We start from the raw sequence: 20,367 nt of genomic DNA on the forward strand, positions 1-20,367 counted from the left end.
AGTATATTCCATATTTAAAAGTCCAGTAATCCAAATGATATGATTTGAAGACGATCAAGTCAAGGTTTCCATTAGTTAAGTAGTAAGTTGCGTAAATGTACACACACTCAGGTGCATGAGTAGAATACGGATGTTTTTTCAGAATTTAGGGGATTTTCAAGAATATCAAATATCTTATGTAAACACACATTAATTATTTATGAGTAACTCCATTCATATTCAGTTTGATAAATGATATTCACTGTGATATTCATGTTCAATATGATCAATGAAAAATAAGCTGGATGTCTTCTGAATAGCACAAAGGGACTACCACCAGCCTCTTCTCACAGTAAGAGCAGCTTATTTTTTTAGGATGTTGAAACGTCTTTAAAACAAGTACAGTAGATAGTGGAGGAGAAAATGAAACTTGGCCTCTGAGTATTGTCATGTGTTACCAGCATTTGTTTCTACTGTGAGATGATTATCGCGTGAGTTGAAGTGTACTGTGGGCCAAGCCTTGTCACCTCCACTTCAATATGAGACAGAGCAGATCAGCAGTGTGCTGAAAGCCAGAAACTGTGAAGACAAAAGTCTAATAACTCTGTCTGTTGTGATCATCTTGTTGCGCTGTACACATCACTTTATTGTTGTGTGCATTTAGAGAATTTAGCTCATTCAGTGTGTGCATTGTGTTACTTTAGTAGCTGCTGGAATAAGCACACAAAGGAACACATTTGACTGAGTATTGTTCTAATGTTGAAATTATACATCAGTCTTAACTTTACTCAGTTATTCATCCGATAGCCTTTGGTTCAGTAATGTCTGAGTGTGAAACTATTAAGAAAGGTAATAGAAAAGTGAGGATTTGTAAGTTTGGCCTGAAGGGAAATTAAACCCTGGACTTCAAGAGTTTAGTATGCCATCACTATCTTAGATTCCACTACAGGGGTTTTTTATTTAAAAAAAAAAAAAAAAGAAAAGAAAAAGAAATTAAATGTTTTTATTGGTATTTGGTTATATGATTTAAAAATAACATTCTTCTCTTCAGTTGTTAATAATACCAAAGTTTGAAAAACTTTTCTTCTCTTTCACCAGTTGAGCTGACATCTTGCTTTCTTCTTCACATTGTTGGTGAGACATCAACAAAGCATCATCAGACTTTACAGGCATTTCATCCATGTTATCCAAGGAAAAGGGTGGGGTGACTGTTAGGGATAGTTTTCTGGAGGCTGAGTAATCTTGACTCCCAGGAGGCCCACAACAATGGGCAAAACTTTACCAAAGCCAACAGAACGTCTGCTCAGATCTAAATATCACCAGGTCTGTGAGCAGCAAACATTTTTATGTTATTGTAGGGTTTGTTTGAAGGAGAAAAAGCCTTATACTGGATGCAACACATGAAGGGTCAGCCAAACTTTACCATTCATCATCAAGAAGATGAATAGCAGAATGCATGATAATATGGCCTCTAGAGGTATATACTGTAGAACAGACCCCTGATTATTGATGCCCTTTTATAACTTCAGAAAGACTGCTTGGAATACAATTAAAACAATGCAAATAATAATTGATCATTATGAAGACCTGATGAAGTCCGCCATCACAACAACTAATGATAAGTGAAACACATGTTCAATGCAGTTTAGTCTTTCAAAATCACAGCAATTTCACTAGCTAAAAAACAGACTCCCATCACTGAGCTCATTCCAAGATATATCTAAAGAAAACAATTATGATGTCCACATAATTAACTGATTTGGCTCCTGAAGTACTGTGCAATGTCCATTTGTTGAGAAACCAATCCATGCACCAAATGTAAAGGCCATGGCGTTTTCCTAAAACTGTCATATACAGGGCCCTCCACTAATATTGGCACCCTTGGTAAATATGAGCAAAGAAGGCTGTGAAAATTTGTCTTTATTGTTTAACCTTTTGATCTTTTGTTTTAAAAAAAAAATCACAAAATACTCTGCTGTCATAGATATCAAACAATTGCAAACAAAACACAGGTTTACCAAAAAAAACTTTGTTAAATCAAGGTGTGCAACAATTATTGGCACCCTGTTAGTCAATACTTTGTGCTACCTCCCTTTGCCAAGATAACAGCTCTTCTCCTATAAAGGCAGATGAGGTTGGAGAATACATGGCAAGGGATCTGAGACCATTTCTCCATACAGAATCTCTCCAGATCCTTCAAATTTTGAGGTCCATGCTGGTGGACTCTCCTCTTCAGTTCACCCTACAGGTCAGGGAACTTGGATGGCCATGATTTTGTGGTCAGTAAACTATTTTTTGTTGATTTTAATGTATGTTTTGGATCATTGTCCTACTGGAAGATCCAACCACGGCCCATTTTAAGCTTTCTGGCAGAGGCAGTCAGGTTTTCATTTCATATCTGTTGATATTTGACAGAGTCCAAGTGTACAAAAAAAAGTAAAATATCAATGGGAATATACTTCAAATATATTTTTCACATATGAATTCATAGGGGTGCCAATAATTATTCCACACCTATATTTAACAAAGATTTATTTTTTTTTGATAAACCTGTATTGTGTTTACAATTGTTTGATATCCATGAGAGCAGAGTATTTTGTAATTAATTTTTTTTAATAAAAGATCAAAAGGTTAAACAATAAAGACATTTTTTCACAGCCTTCTTCGCTCATATTTACCAAGGGGGCCAATATTAGTGAAGGGCCCTGTATACATAAAATTAGCCTCCTAATAATCTAGTTATTCTACATATCTCTAGGCCTGTAATTATAAGCATCCATCCATCCATCTTCTATACCGCTTAATCCTTTTCAGGGTCACGGGGAACCTGGAGCCTATCCCATGGAGCATCGGGCATGAGGCAGGGTACACCCTGGACAGGGTGCCATCGCAGGACACAATCACATACACATTCACACACCCATTCATACACTATGGACACTTTGGACATGCCAATCAACCTACCATGCATGTCTTTGGACTGGGGAAGAAACCAGAGTACCCGGAGGAAACCCCCACAGCACGGGGAGAACATGCAAACTCCACACACACAGGGCCACGGTGGGAATCGAACCCCCGACCCTGGAGGTGTGAGGCGAACATGCTAACCACTAAGTCACCATGTGCCCATTATAAACATATATTGTTTATATATGTTGTGAATAACAAAATTAATATGTGGAGGTACTGTCAATGAAGTAAAGTTATCGATAAATGAGTTCAGTTCTATGTTATAGGAAGATGGACACAGGAGACACACACACCTCCAGCAGCAGCTCACTCTCAGATGTACAAGGCACAGGTGACATAGTTTCAACCATGATGTCATTAATGGACGGAGGGCTGAGGTGCTTCATCAACTGCTTCTCTTGACTGGCTGTAGAGAAAATATAGAGAAAAAGAATAATCCATACAGAAAATCTTTCTTTAATATCTTATGCTGTCGCAATAAATCTAGTATGTTTTGTAAAGTTTAGCTTACTCCTAAATGTAAATTAGAGGATGCTAAGAAAGAAAGTGGTGTTATTGAAAAAATAGCTTGTTTTAAGCATTTTCTGTTTTTACATGGAGCTTTGAAGAGGCACAGCTCCTGTTGAGCAGGTTGAAAAGAGGATGTAATGAGCAAATCTGAAGTTGTTTACCTGCATGCTCAATACTGATAAGTGCACTTAAATTCTTTAGTTACAAGCGCAGATCACTGGTCTCCTCTCAAATTATAAAATTCTAATTTATAAAAATTTCTGCACAACAAAAGACTTGCTACAATAAAATAAATAAATAAATAAATAAAATTAAAGGTAGTTTGGGCTCAGTATTAATATGACTGGGTATTTTTAGTCATAATGTCACTTTAATTCCTAAAAGGTACTGTACTCTATAACATAAATAACATTCACCATGTTTGGTGTATTGATCTGCTGAGTATTGTGCACTGTGGTGTTTTGAGCATTCAAATGATCATAGTAGCAAGTTACTATCAGTATGGAACAGAATCATTTTTAAACAAATCATTGGAGGGAGCAAATACCTATACAAAAATTCAGTATAATCATGGTTTTATTTTTGCAGTTTATGAAAAATTTGGTTGTACGTCTTTCATTCTGGGGGCGCCTTTTCGGTTTCCTTCTGAACCATTAGCTTGTTTCCTTGCTGAATACAACTAGCAAAGTTGTCTATGACTATGACCCAATTGTCTATGACTCATGTCTATGACTGTGACCCAATGTGAGTTCCCTACAAAGATACCCACTACATCACATGGCCGCTTCCCATCCTTGTCTTGTGGCAAAGTGGAAGTAGATTCAAAGATGCTGAGTATAACACTATCCCTTGTTTCTTCTAACAAGCCTAATATTATTACTGTTAAATCTATACCATTGGAATATACTGATGTCCACCTTGTTGACAGTAATTCTAGTATTTGACTATTTACTATTTTTTAACATAGCTGTATCACTGAAAAAGATACATGGGCTATTATTTGAGCTTTGTGAGAGCAGCGGGAAAAGAATTTATAAAAACATTAATATGCCCATACATTTAAAACTTTTTTGAATCATTGACCTTGTCAAGTTTCCCAACCACTTACAAAGCTTTGCCTGAACTGCAGCTTAATACTGATAGCAATACCTGATGCGTGCCTAGCAGGCTATGGAAATACTGCTGGCTATTCATTACATTCCTCTGATGCAGCAAGGAGTGATGCAAACAGCAGTTATGGCTGCAGAGCTTGTTGGGAATGACAGTTTTCTCAATTGCTTCAACACTCTTCATTGAACATTAGCCTATTTTCTCAAAACCTAAAACACAATCCCCAAATCTCTCAAAGCAACCACTAAACCCAAAACCATTCACTCTTCCAGTTAAAACAAACATTTAACTCAGATAACACACAAGCAAGCAAAAAACACACAGACAGTATGTCTACTGCACACTATCAGGAGAAAATTCAGAACACTACTCCAAAAACACATTACTGTAGTGAACCAGGAAGAACTTGCTAATAAGTGTAATTATAGATGTGTTGAACAACATTATACTACAGCCCTCAAAATAAAATGTGGAATTATACAGATATTAAATGCTGCAAGTCAAAGTACAGTCAATTGCAGAACAAACATACCCACACTAATTAATGGACGATCAAAATATAACATCATCAACTACCAGAGACAAAAACTGGCTATTGCCTGGAGGTCACATGACCTCACCTACATCACACGAGATGTTTCCATCCCAAAGCAGTGAAGGAAATAAGCTATGACTCTGCTCTGATTTTCTCAAAGGTGAATAATGATGTTCACCATGACCATGTTTACAATTGATGCTTACTGCTCATCTTACAAAAGTCATTGTCTGCCTCTATTATGATTTCTCAATGCTCAATTATGCAAAAACACAGAATGACTAGTACTGTTATTGTATCAAGACTGCAATCATATATTTTTTTTTATTAATGAACTAATACTATAAGTCATACAGGGCCATTAAGTACATACATTAAGTATATTCACCTCATAGTAAAAATATATAGTCCTTAGTGTTCCTCCATGTAGTACACTGACCTACAGTATTACAGTACATTACATTGAATATAAACAGCAACAGTTACACTACAGTATAGTACATAAATGAGAACAGAGTGAAACACTAGGGTGTTTCAGTTGTGTAAAGTAGAGTAGTGTACTATGATCTACTGTTCCTGTAAACAGCAGATTGCAGTAAATTACTTGTTCTCCTGCCTGAAGTTATGAACTATAGAAGCAATCGTGGAGCTGCTCAGATTTGGTTGGATTCATTGCTCAGCTGTCACTTTGAGTACATGGACAAGGACATGATTAATTGCAGTGGCCCAAAATTTCATTTTATAAAGCTTCTGTCCCTGCCTCTTCCTCCTTGCACTCTTTGTTGTCTTCTGCCATTGTTTTGATCCACTGTTGAACAGACATATGGCTCTTTTTATACATCCTGAAGCTCTGATTTGTGTGTGAACCATTTTTCTGCTTAGTGTTTACACCAGGAGAGCTTTAGGAGTGGGATTTGTGTGTAAAGTTCTGATCAAATAGTGCAATCGATCTGTAGCATGAGTGAAAACACATGAATAGTGTTTATAGTTCTGGGAAAGGTATGATGAGTTTATTATGTGCTCAGGACAGACTATGGACTATTTCCACACTAGAACTGTGTACTGGTCCGTGCTGTACTGTTCCTTACTGTTCCTATGATTCTGTTTTAGTAATTATTGTACTGTCTTGTGCTGTTTGCACATGGTTGCACACATGCACTTTATGTGGTCCTGTGTAGGTCTTATTTAGTTCTGTGTAGTCTCATGTAGCTCTGTGTTGTTTTATGTAGCATCCTGGTCCTGGAGAAATGTTGTTTTGTTTCACTGTGTACTGAACCAGCTGTATATGGTTGAATGACAATAAAGCCACTTGACTTAACTTGGAAAATAAGCGAGTACTTGGGCAGAGCAAATTTATGTAGTCATAATTTTTATCCTCTTCTGAAAATATCTTTGGGGATGAAGCATATGTTTGTGCGTTAGAGAAAAAAGTAGAATGTCTCTGGCTAAAATTCTGGCTTTGAGCTGTGGTATTCTCTCTTCAAACATAATGATGTTATTTAAGCTAGCATGGATCTGTTTGACTCATTAAAGTGAATAAACATGAGGTGTGACTGTGTGTTGTGGTATATTTCCAATTATTCTGAGACATACTGATTATGACCCTTATCCTCATTAAGTGTTACAAAATGTATACACTACATTTGAACAACTAAAGAGTGCTATTTATATTTTTCAGTTTTTATTCATTTAATCCATTTGAGGAGAGTCATGCAGGTCTAGCTACAGTATGTGTTATATTTGAATTTTGCAATGTGGGCCAAGCCATTAAAAAATTATTAATATTTACATACCATTTTGAATGCAGATTATTTTCCTTTTGATGTACATACACTCTCATGTTTGAGTAGGCCTATGTCTCAGGGCAGCAGAGGAGGTTTACCCGCTGTGAGCCATCTCTTTTGATGACATGTCACTCGCTAAAAATCCTTCATTCATAGTGGCTGGGAGGATTAGAGCAGAGAGAGACAGAGACATAGCTAGGCACTGTTTTTAGAGCCTGGAGTTGGCTGACCGAAGTACTGTTGTCACGCGAACAAGCCTTCTGTCAATCTCCTGGTGTCCCTGACAGACTGTTGGCACCTAGCCAAGCCCTTGCGTGCAAGCCTGTTAAACCACATTAGCAGTAAAAAAAAAAGTTCATAACAACAGCAGCTGTTAAATATTGATGACTACTGGCAAAGAGTGCGCTTTGCAACTGGTTAGGTCTGCAATGTAATGCAAACTAATTCTTTGACATTTGATAAAGAATGTGTGTGGGTGTTTTTTCTTTCTTTCACAATTCAAACTAAAGACATTCTTAGCACAAGAGAAGGATCTTTTTCCATGTTATTTTAAATAGGTAACTGTAGTTCTTTCTCCCAATACTGTTACAGAAGACACATTTCTCACAATTTCTCTGCTCTTCTCTGCCCTTCTCTGCTCTTTAAAAGACAAAAATGTATTATTGATATGTGGCATTAAATTATTGTATACGCTTTTGAAATTATACAACGATTAGAGATATCTACACATAAACTGGCATGTACACTTTTAAGTGCTATTTGGTCACTTAAATTCAAAACCTTGTGTTTTGTATTCTGGCATCTTGAGAGAATAATCACATGACACATCTAATGGATGGATGAATGAACAGCCTGAAAACCTAGTGACAGAGGCATAAAAAAGGGAAAATGATCTAAGACTAATCCAACATAAAATATATTTCACAGTAGAGTATCATATATGGTTTGAGTGATAATAAATATAGTAGGTGATAATATAATAATAAATATAGTAAAGTGCAGCAAATGGGTAGTTGCATACAGAGGCATGATATGACTCTATATATCTATATATCACTAGAGTTTTTGTAGAATTCACTATTGGTGAACAACTTCAGTTTTCATGACAGTGGCTTTGTGTGAAATGTACAATCTGGCCCTCTCATCTCTTGCACATTCTCTTAATTCACAGGCTCCAAACTCCCTGCAAAGCTTCTGGGTAGGTGCTACAGTGAAACACTAGGCTTAGGGTCTGACTTCTGGCTGTGTCTATGCAGCTGTATCCTGAGACATTATGGAAAGCACAATGAAGCCTGACCTTGATGTGTAAATGAAATGACCACCTGCATCTTCATAACAAAGCACTGGAAACCTGGCAAAGGCTCACATTCCCAATGCCTATGGTTTGTGCCTGCTCTGACAGACAAACAGTGCTTCCAGTTCAATTATCAGGTACTGGCAGTCTCTCACAGTTTATAATATTGTTATGTGTTAGCTGAAATATTAAATGCAAAGTTTAAAAGAAGCATAAGCATGAGTAAAAGTCTACTGGTGAATCTGAAAAGGTGTTCAGACATTCATAGGTTCAATTTAAATAACAAAAATGAAACAAAGGCAAAAACTATTAATTAAAAATAGCAGCAATTTCCTGAAACCTCTTCTCTCTCTTCAAAGAAATGCAAAACAGAAATGACCTTCATCCTTCATAAAAGCCTAGGCTTGATGTTATTCTCATGAGAAATTGCTAATGAGGATTTTTTCCCCCCCAGTTTCCCATTTGAGGAAGCAAGACAAAACAGAATGAATTTTGGTGCAACAATAGACAAATAAAACAATAAACAACATAATGCAAATATGAAGTTGCAAACTATTTACAATCCAAATTCCAGAAAAGTTGGGATGCTGTGTAAAATGTAAATAAAAACAGAATGCAATGATTTGAAAATCTCATAAACCCATATGTTATTCACAACAGAACATAGAAACATATCAAATTTTTAAACTGAGTAAATGTACTATTTTAAGGAAAAAATAAGTAATTTTGAATTTGATGGCTGCAACATGTCTCAAAAAAGTTGGGACGGGGCAACAAAATACTGGAAGAGTAAGTGTTAATAAAAAGAAACAGCTGGAGGTTAATTGGCAACAGGTCAGTAACATGATTGGGTATAAAAAGAGTATCTTAGAGAGGCAGAGTCTTTCAGAAATAAAGATGGGCAGAGGTTCACCAATCTGTGAAAAACTACGTCTACAATTTATGGAACAATTTCAGAATAATGTTCCGCAACGTAAAATTGCTAAGACTATGAATATCTCATCATTTACAGTACATAATATTATCAAAAGATTCAGAGAATCTGGATAAATCTCTGTGCGCAATGGACAAGGGTGAAAAACTATATTGCATGCCCGTGATCTTTGGGCCCTCAGATGGCACTGTATTAAAAACAGGCATGATTCTGTAATGGAAGTCACTGCATGGGCTCAGAAACACCTCCAGAACTCATTGTCTGTGAACACAGTTCGCCGTGCCATCCACCAATGCTGGTTAACGCTCCATCATCCAAAGAAGAAGCCATATGTGAACATGATCCAGAAATGCCACCATCTTCTCTGGGCCAAAGCTTATTTAAAATGGACTGAGGCAAAGTGGAAAACTGTTCTGTGGTCAGACGAATCAAAATTGAAATTCTTTTTGGAAACCATGGACGCCGCATCCTCTAAACTAAAGAGGAGAGGGACCATCCGACATTTTATCAGCACTCAGTTCAAAAGTCTGCATATCTGATGATATGGGGGTGCATTAGTGCCTATGGAATGGGCAGCTTGCACATCTGGAAAGGCAGCATCAATGCTGAAAGGTATATACAGGTTTTAGAGCAACATATGCTTCCATCCAGATTCCATCCCATCTTTACTTCTGAGAGACTCTGTCTCTCATGTTACTGATCTGTTGCCAATTAACCTAATTAGTTGCAAAATGTTCCTCCAGCTGTTGCTTTTTAGTAACACTTACTTTTCCAGATGTGTTGCGGCCATCAAATTCAAAATTACCTTATTTTTTCCTTAAAAAGGTACATTTCCTCAGTTTAAACATTTGATAAGTTTACTATGTTCTATTTTGAATAGCATATGGGTTTAGGAGATTTGTAAATCATTGCATTCTGTTTTTATTTACATTTTACACAGCGTCCCAACTTTTTTGGAATTGAGGTTGTAAGAAACAACTGTGAGCAAGTACTAGAAGCATTAAAAGACTTATGAACACAGCACAATTTTTGATGAGCACTTTCATCATTTTTCAAACCTGTTACCGCAGCTTCACAGAAGACTGATTGAATGCAACATGTTAAATAAGCTAAATAAGCAGACTAATGTTGCATTCGACTAGAGCAGGGGTGAACTGTACAGATCAGAAAAACAATTTTGTTTTATTTGGTATATTTCCTCATTCCACTGAAATTAATTTCTGGTTATAGCACTGCCAGCACAGCACACAAAGTGCTTCTGGTTCATTTTAGATGTGAGTGCGCAGCACACAGGTGTCGATTTTAACCCACATTTCAGACCAGTAATTGACATCAAATCAACATGGCTGCACAGCTAGTAAACACAGTATTACTTCTTACCTTTAAATGAGTTATGCTGTATATACAGTGGTGCTTGAAAGTTTGTGAACCCTTTAGAGTTGTCTATATTTCTGCATAAATATGACCTAAAACATCATCAGATTTTCACGCAAGTCCTCAAAGTAGAAAAGAACCCAGTTAAAACAATTAGACAAAAATATTACACTTCGTCATTTATATATTGAGGTCAATTATCCAATATTACATATCTGTGAGTGGCAAAAAGTATGTGAACCTTTGCTGTCAGTATCTAGTCTGAACCTTTTGTGCAGCAATAACTGCAATTAAAAGTTTCCAGAAACTGTTGATCAGTCCTGCACATCGACTTGGAGGAATTTTAGATCATTCCTCAGTACAGAACAGCTTCAACTCTGGGATGTTGGTGGGTTTCCTCACATGAACTGCTTGCTTCTGGTTCATCCACAACATTTCTATTGGATTAAGTTCAGGACTTTGACTTGGCCGTTCCAAAACATTAACTTTATTCTTCTTTAACCGTTCTTTGGTAGAATGACTTGTGTGCTTAGAGTCGTTGTCTTGCTGCATTACCCACTTTCTCTTGAGATTCAGTTCATGACCAGATGTCCTGACATTTTCCTTTAGAATTTGCTGGTATAATTCAGAATTCATTGTTTCATCAATGATGGCAAGCTGGCCAGGCCCAGATGCAGCAAATCTGGCCGAAACATGATACTACCACCACCATATTTCACAAATGAGATAAGATTCTTATGCTGGAATGCAGTGTTTTCCTTTCACCAAACATAACACTTCTCATTTAAACCAAAAATTCTATTTTGGTCTCATCTATCCACAAAACATTTTTCCAATAGCATACTGGCTTGTCCATGTGCTCTTGATCAAATGCAGATGAGCAGCAGTGTTCTTTTTGGAGAGCAGTGACTTTCTCCTTGCAATCCTGCCATGCACACCACTGTTGTTCGGTCTTCTCCTGAAGGTGGACTCATGAACATTAACATTAGCCAATGTGAGAGAGTCCTTTAGCTGCTTAGAATTTACCCTGGGTTCCTTTGTGACTTTGTGGACTATTACACGTCTTGCTCTTGGAGTGATCTTTGTTGGTTGAACACTCCTGGGGAGGGTAACAATGGTCTGGAATTTCCTCTGTTTGTACACAATCTGTCTGACTGTGGATTGATGGAATCCAAACTCTTTAGAGATGGTTTAGTAACCTTTTCCAGCCTGATGAGCATCAACAATTCTTTTTATGAAATCAGAAATCTCCTTTGTTCATGCCATGATACACTTCCACAAACATGTGTTGTGAAGATCAGAGTCTGATAGATCACTCACACCTGATTGTCATCCCATTGATTGAAATCACCTGACTCTAATTTCACCTTCAAATTTACTGCTAATCCTAGAGGTTCGCATACATTTGCCACTCACAGATATGTAATATTGGATCTTTTTTTTTTCCAATGAATAAATGACCAATTATAAGATTTTTTGTATAATTTGGGACTTGTTTAAAAATCTGATGTTGTTTTAGGTCATATTTATGCAGAAATAATGAAAATTCACAAACTTTCAAGCACCACTGTACAAGTATTTGCTTTAGATTAGTCAACATGTAGACATATTAGCTTGTTAAATCTATAACACTGACTATACAGTTCTCTGTTTTGAGGAAGAAAATATACATCACTCATCACAGTTAGATGCCTAGCTTATTGCTAACAAACAAATAACATGAAGGTGAGCAGTTGGGTTCAAATATGACACCTAGATTGTGGTAGAGGAATTTTCTAATTTATACCTCCCTGCTCACTAAAATGTATTGAGGACTTTTTGTCCAGGTTTATGGCCAGTCACTATAGAATCACAATAGAATCTGCCTGCACAGCAGGGTGTGATTAAAAACTGGATGAACATCAGTTATTGCATTTGTACTGTATATCACAACTTATATTTTTATGTCTATCCTAATATTGATTTATTTTATTGTTATTATTATCTTCCCAATTGTTGTCCTTTTATCCTTATGCTTGTCTCTAGAAGCCTCCACAGCTGCTTGATTTGATGAATTAAAAAATCCTTAAAGATGGTGGATTTTGGTCTATTTCTGGGTCATGAAAAATTGAGAAGTCAAGAAGGGACTGATTAGGATCAAGGCAAAAAATGGAACCGTGTGGGAAATCTTTTCTGAAATGTATGTACATTATTAGGCGTCACTGAACATTGTCAAGAAACAAACTCCTTCCCTTGACTCCATTAAATAGAACAAATACCATTCACAAGCAGCTATTCACAGAGATGTCATGTTAATTTTACCAGTGAAATGGATAGTTAAACTAACCAGTTACTAGCAAACAAACCAAATATTTGGGGGAAATGAGAATAATTTAAAAGAAGAAATTTTGTAAATGCATTTCTTTTAGTTGTAATTCATGTCATTGCATTCCACACTGCTGACCCACAAAACTGAATTATGTTAAATAAAAATGTTAAATATCAGATTTAAGTATATTATTTAAGTATGCTATTCAAGTATGTTATTACCCCAAATGTGTAATTGGTGATCCTTTATCTCTATTAATATTGTCTCTTGTCTGTTGTTGTCATTTCTCAGAGATGATGTGATTCTTAAATTTAACATCATTCTATCTTCTGGTCATAAATATCAAAGTACATAAGTTACAGTATAAAATATACAGATAATCACTACTGACACTAAAGACACTAACCACTTCTGTGTTTACATGATTATCCTCACCTTTTAAACATTATGTTCCACTTCTTTCTCTCTACACTGGGCTCTGATTGGAAGCATCCCGGTCTCTATTCCTAGTTCACATGCCTGTAACTAACCAGATGTCAGAAGTCCTTTATTTGTGAAACAGTACTTTCAGGCCTGATGTCTGAGTACAAGCCAAAACTCACAAATGTACCAAGTTCAAACATGATGACACATATAGTGAAAGTATATACGTAGGGGGATTTTCTATTTTTATATGATGACCTCTCTACTTAAATTCAATCTGACCTTGCACCACGGAGAGCATCTTACCAGTGGCTCAAGTCTCTCCACTGAGTGGTCAAGATAGCAGAGCCAATCACAGATAGAGCTCTCTCAGGGCTGATGGACATTTATCACACCAATCCCTCATAAAGGGCCTATAATATCTTTCCACATCACTAAACTGTAGTGTGATCTGCAAAAATCTGTCAGATGTTGTTGCAGCTAAATTCTGGAAAACAGCTTTTTACTAAAATGACATGGAAATGTTTTATTTAGGTTCATTTTCTAACCTTTCCATAGCTAAGGTCTGTCTGTAGATAATATATTAGGTAAAGAGCCTGTTTAACAAACACAGATGTGGTCAGTCTGCCTCAAGTTCATAGATACTTTGCAAGCTAAATGTGGTTTTCTCAGATTTTACAGGCCATAGTGAAACGTACATAAGTCTAATCAATCAATCAATCTTCTTTTACTTTGACAACCATGGAAGGGCATGGAAAGTGAAGATTCCAATGCTCAGTTCAACCTGCTTCCTTATGCATATAGTACATGAACAACAGATAATTTACTGCACTACAGAAATAAATCTCTAACTGACACTAACAGGAGTGTGTAACTATGTGGAATGAGCAGAATGTAGTAGAATAGAAAGGCCGTAGGTGAATGTTCAGAAACATTTACCTTAAGTTACCTTTAGTTACCACTGTCCTGTGAATGCTGAATGTCAGCAACAATCTCCTTTTATTTTGCTTAATGATTGTCTTAATGTGTTACATGCAGTTTCATCTCTTGTTTCATCTACATGCTCTATGACATTGTTTTTGGGCTTCCTCAATGGACTGCTAGAGTAGTGAGATAAAATTAAGCAACCACTTAACAGAATATCTTGATCTACTTGCCAGAATTCTTTATTCTTTTTGTGCATATTTGGAAAGGAACACAGTCCACAACTTCTTTTTAAAGCTGCTTTTTTTCTTCTAAGCCTCAGTACATACACTGTGTGTGTGTGTGTGTGTGTGTGTGTGTGTGTGTGTGTGTACACAGAGGAAGTACCCTGTCATTTCTGCAGGGCTGGTCTCCTGCACATGATTCGTCAGATCGTTTTCATAACCACTTCTCTGAGGTCAGCTTCTAGTCAGCTGCAGTCACGCAATCCCCCCTCCCCCCCTCCACTAATACTACACACACACATACACACTCACACACACTCTCTCTCTCTCTCTCTCTCTCTCTCTCTTAAAGAGACAAAGCACAAATTTTTACAGCCTCCCACTGCAGGCCATTAATTCTCTGTTCCCATTGATGTCTCTCTCACTCAAAAGGAGTTTTGCAGCCGCACAACCAATGATCCTTCTTCTTAGATTTATTATCTAGATACACAAAGTATGTTCTAAATACCTTATATTTATCTAGCACGATCAATTGCAGGAAACACTGAAATTAGATTAATAACTAGTTATTTATGGCTGTATTCACGGTAAAAGTGCAAAGGGAAATACAAGGTGGAAGAAGTAATCTGAGAGAGTTGCGTGTGAGCATGGAGGCTAATGTCACATCTGGCTGAGTAAAGTCTCTTAATTTATTCCAAACTCTCCAACCACAGCAGATTCAAAAGCCTCACAACGCATGCACCACCATGGTGGCTACAGATGGTTGAAGTATTTTTGTACAAATTCTGTTGATTTCCCCTAACAACAACATGTCTTGGTTACAATAATATCCAGTGTGCAAAATCCCCTTTTCAAATTATATTTATGTGAAAAGAGCCAAATGTGGTGAAACTTTAAATACATTTGTTATTGAGTTTAATTAATTAATTAATTTGTTTATTCTAGTTATTTAATTATTTTATAAGAAATAATTAGTTTTGTGTTATTGACAGCAAATTTGTACAAGACTAAAAACAATTATTAGGGTCATTAGATGTGGATACTGTGTTATTTGTGGAGACTGGTTACACCTCTTTTACCTCCTTACTTTGCCATTCAGTATAGTTACTTCAGCAAATCATGTGTAAAACTATGCCTATATGTGGCAGGAGCACAGTGCATAAAGTCATGCAGATACAGATCGAGCTTCAGTTAATGGTCACAGAGTACATCAAAATGTGGAAAAAATGTGACCTCAGTGACTTTGATCGTGGTTATGGTTGTTAGTGCCTGACAGACTGGTTGAGTATTTCAGAAACTGCTGATCTCATTTAATTTTTATGCACAATAGTTTCTAGAGTTTGCATAGAATCGTGCAAAAAGCAAAAGACATCCAGTGGGCGGAAGTTCTGTAGGTGGAAATGCCTAGGTGGTGAGAGAGGAGAATGGCCAGACTGGTTCAAGCTGACAAGAAAGTAACTCGAATAACCACTCATTACATCAGTGTGTAACTCATTAATTGTATTGTGCTCATATGTTGCTACAGAGTGCACAACATTTTGCTTATCATCTACTGTAGAACATAAGTCTCCAGTGACTATCAATTTCCACTTGCATTTTTCAGTGCATTTTCATTTTTCATTGGCGTGAATGCAAAACAACAAAATAGAATAATGTTTTTGTGTGGATTTGTTGTTGTGTTGTTGCTCTCTGTTGGAGATTTGAGTTTGTTTGAGTGGGTTAGTCTACTAGTGACGAATGTAAAATAAATAAATAAATAAATAAATAAATAAAAACAAAAACACTGGGGAAAAAACTGCAGAAGCAAAGGTGAATAGTGGTTGCAAATTCATGTTCACTGACTTGCAAACATACAGCAACCAAATAGTTACTAATAGCTGTAAAGCATCCCTATGGTACATTCATAAACAGCCAAGAGATGCATTCAGACTGACTATTGCAACTGTTAAACATGGTGGTAGATCCATAATGGTATGGTAGTCATTAAGTTCAATGATTGCACTACAAGGTTAAATAACAAGGAATATGAATCATATTTTTAAAAAAAAAGATAGGTTTGTCCTATGACACATAGTGACCAGATGCAGGCATCATTGACCAATTCTGAAAAGTGGTACAATGCAATGTTTAAAATGTTTACATTAACTACATAACATGTTTACTATGTTCAAATTGATCTGACTTCCTCCTCACACCAATCTGGAGAGAAATATTTCCCATATTTACAGATATTATGAGGTGAGCCAGGGAACTGAGTGTAGCATGAGATGTATCAGCTTGACAGTAATTTTCTCAGCAAACTTAATAAAGCTGACTAACGGTTCCACATGATAAAAGTAATGCATTACTCACAAGTAAAGGATGATTAAGTATTTCAAATAATGGGCCTATAATTTCTTATGTGTTGTAATACTTCAAACCAGATCAAATACAGAAATAAAACAGCGCACATATTATATTGCTGTGGTTCACCAGTGTAGCTCCACTGTCTTATTTGACAAGAAAAAAAGGCCATTATATATTTAGACCACACTGAAGTCTGGGACCTAAAGTCAAAACATTGCGTGCAAAGGACTGGCTAACATGGAGATCTGGTGACCAGCTAGAAGGGAAGATGCGTCTTCATGAATGTGTCCTTTGAGTGGCGCCAACCATGGACTGGCTGCATTTATATTCTAATGGAGGGTAATGAAACTTCAAACAGGCCCCTTCACTGTGAGTTGTGTTATTATGGTCTAACATAATAGGCTAGCTTAGTCATATCCATGGTCTCTGCTATTTGTGTCCCTAAATTAGTGTTACAGTGAATGAGTGCAAAGGTTACTGTGGAGACAGAACAGACAGAAGAGAGAAAAGAGAAATATAAAAAGAACTCCACACAAATCTCATGCTTACTCTCCCCATCTGGGAAGCATCCAATCTTCATTGGGAAAAAACATGTAGTGTGTGAGACTGCATCTGTAATACGTTTTTAAAATGGGGCATTAGGTGAAACAAACATGGCATTTAGAAAGTATTTAAACCCCTTCGCTTTTCCTCATTTTGTTATGTTACTCCCTTAATATGAATTGGAATAAATTCATTATATAGCAAAAAATACATCATAAAAAAACATATAGGTATTCATAAAGTTTTGTAAATGTTTCATGTTTCTTGCTATTCTGCCTCCCAATTTCACAATTCCTGTTGTGGACAAACATCCCCACTGTGACATGCTGCCACCACTTTGCTTCACTGTAGGGGTGCAGGTGGCCAATTGATGAGTTGATGAGTGGTGGTGGGGGGAGGGGATTTGGGGGGGGGTTCATTAGAACAATTCTACTGGCCCGGGTCAGACAGGATATGATTCCTGTATGATTTTAGCCTCTTTGCACAATAATCTATTAAATATCAGTTACTCACCCCAATGTTTATCCTTGGAAGTTGGAACACAATATTTCTAAGAATGCATGTTTTTCCATGCATTCAAGATATAGGAATGGAGCATTGAGCTTCAAAAAGGACGGAAAAGCACCAAGCGACAATAAAAATAGTGCAGTGTTGTATATATTCAAGCTTTCTGAAGCCTTGCAAAAGTTTTCTGTGGGGAATCGATCGAAATTGAATGTATTCATAGAAATCTGCTTTAATTGTCCCGAGTGAGTTTATGAGAGAAGTGTTATAATGATGTCCAATTCGTGAGTGAATCGTTTGTTTGAGTCAATTCATTTAAATGAATTGGAGAATCCCGTTGATAAACCCAGTCTGAATGATTAATTCACGAATAGCACCGATTTGATTCTCAAGTTCAACTCACTGATTCAATGATCCTGTCACTGTTTTAGTTCATTTCCACATTTCTTTCTGGAGCTGCTAGTGTGTGAAACTTATTATTCACTCAATGAATAATAATAATAATAATAATAATAATAATAATAATAATAGTAAAGTTCATTGTTCTTGGTACTTTGGGAATAAGAAAGTACAAGTCGACAGCTTATAAAGACATCCAAACAGAGTTTCTATAGTGTCTGTGTATGAGAGAGAGAGAGTGTACAATGCTGTTAATTACTTGTACTGATATATAGTTATTTGTATATAGTTATAAATGCATAATTACAGTTAATTTAATAAACTGTTCAAATTTAGTTCTTAATAGTCTCTTATTGAATATGCAATAATTGTTATGCTTATTGATAATGATGGCAATCACGTGGCAATAAGAAAAGATAATTGGGGGTGGGGGCTTGGGGCCTGAAGTACAAATTAGCCAGGGGGCCCAGAAACCCTAGGGGCACCCCTGTCTACAGACAGTGATCTTTTTTTGCTCTGACTGTTAATAAAGTTTAAGTTAATCAATCTTAAGGGTGATCAATGGAAATCACATGTACCTAAGCTCTATTTTAAGCATAATAGGAAATAATTATTTAAATGTGATATTACAAAATCTCCCAAAACCTTCTTATGTGTTTAATACGTTTTAGAGTATGACTGTAATGTAATAAAAATGAGGGATGAATCAAGGGCTCCGAATACATTCTGAATACATTCTGAATGCACTTTACCTTCAGATTATTAACAAAGACAGTTTCTTATCTGCATGCAAACAATATAATGGTAAGCCAGATATTGACAGCTTCAGAATAGGCACAATAATCCTCCAACATCAAATCAGCATTTAAACATAGCACTCAAGGCCATAACACAAAGTCTGTACATAGCAAGACATTGATTCTATGTATCAGGCATAAAAGTCACCATTCGCCATTTGCCATTTATGATTTAGGAGGTTAACAGACGGGTGAAGAAATGACTTGGTTCATTTATTGATTCGTTCATGAGATACTGACTACACTCCTCTTTAATTCAAAGAGTCACACTATAATTAATATATATACACATACTGCACCACTAAAAATTTATTTCCAATTTACACCTTATTTGACATTGACACCGACATTGTCATGGCCCCAGGGATAATTCCACCTTTGGCCACTAGAGGGCACCCTGATTGCCTTTGCAGAACAACTTCTTCAGTTGTCTCCTTCCATATTGTGTCTTAACCATTCTCATGTGTTTTCATTTTCCTGATTGATTAGTGCTCTATTTAAGTTGCTTGTTTTTTCCTGCACAGTTGCTGGAGCATTAATTCTAGTCAGGTCATGTTTGTGTTTGGTCCTTACATGGTTATTGTTTTTATGCACTCTATTTTGATTATTTAGCACTTTTTCTTAGGGTTTATTTTTCTAGTTTCTATGTTTCTGATAATGCTGGTTCCTAGTGTCTTTCCTCCTGTTTGTTTTCTTGAGTCTGTTTCCTGTGTCTGTCTACAATAAAAGAAGTTCTGCATTTGCATCCGTCTCCATGGACTCACTCCATGGCAGAATACTCCAGCGCCCTTGGTCCCATATAGCCACAGACTTTGTGGATTCCGTTCCCAGTTCCCAGGGACACACCACCATACTTACCATTATAGACTGCTTTTCCAAGGCCTGCCGTCTCATCCCATTACCCAAGCTACCCACCGCCTTTGAAACAACAGAGCACCTATGTAACTATGTATTCCGATTCTATGGCCTACCAGAAGACATTGTTTCCGACCGAGGACCCCAGTTTACTTCCCGCCTATGGGCAGCGTTCTTCCAGCAGCTCAACGTCAGCCTAACCTCCAAATACCACCCACAGTCTAATGTCCAGACCAAGCACGTGAACGAAGAACTCGCTTTCCAGCCTCCCCTATTCCACTGGTCAGGAGAACCCATAGAACTACCAGCAGTCAATGACTGGCTCCAAAGGAGCGAAGCAACCTGGAACCAGGCCCATGTTCATCTCCAACGAGCACTCAGAAGACCAAAAATGGATGCAGCAGAATTTTTTGCGACCCAAGAAGCAATCCTGAAGTTCCTGTGGATGAATCCAGAGGGGAAAGAGGTTTGGATCAGGGCCACAGAGGAATGGATGGAGGTCAGGTGTAAGATCTGGGCCCACCCACCCTAAGATCTGGGCCCACCCGGCCCAC

The 20,367-nt window shown here is 37.0% G+C and overlaps 1 protein-coding gene across 3 annotated transcripts in view; it reads right to left on the reverse strand.

Moving 5' to 3' along the window:
- The window catches only part of LOC128599640 (uncharacterized), a 39,256-nt gene that overhangs the window by 10,874 nt on the left and 8,015 nt on the right, over positions 1 to 20,367 (reverse strand). For all 3 annotated transcript variants that reach the window (XM_053611444.1, XM_053611446.1, XM_053611443.1), the window contains one exon: positions 3,243 to 3,355. In XM_053611444.1, the coding sequence (XP_053467419.1) occupies positions 3,243 to 3,355 (113 nt within the window). The remainder of the gene's footprint in view (positions 1 to 3,242; positions 3,356 to 20,367) is intronic.

The sequence above is a fragment of the Ictalurus furcatus genome, chromosome 23, assembly GCF_023375685.1.
Source record: "Ictalurus furcatus strain D&B chromosome 23, Billie_1.0, whole genome shotgun sequence".
In the NCBI taxonomy this organism is placed as follows: Eukaryota; Metazoa; Chordata; class Actinopteri; order Siluriformes; family Ictaluridae; genus Ictalurus; species Ictalurus furcatus.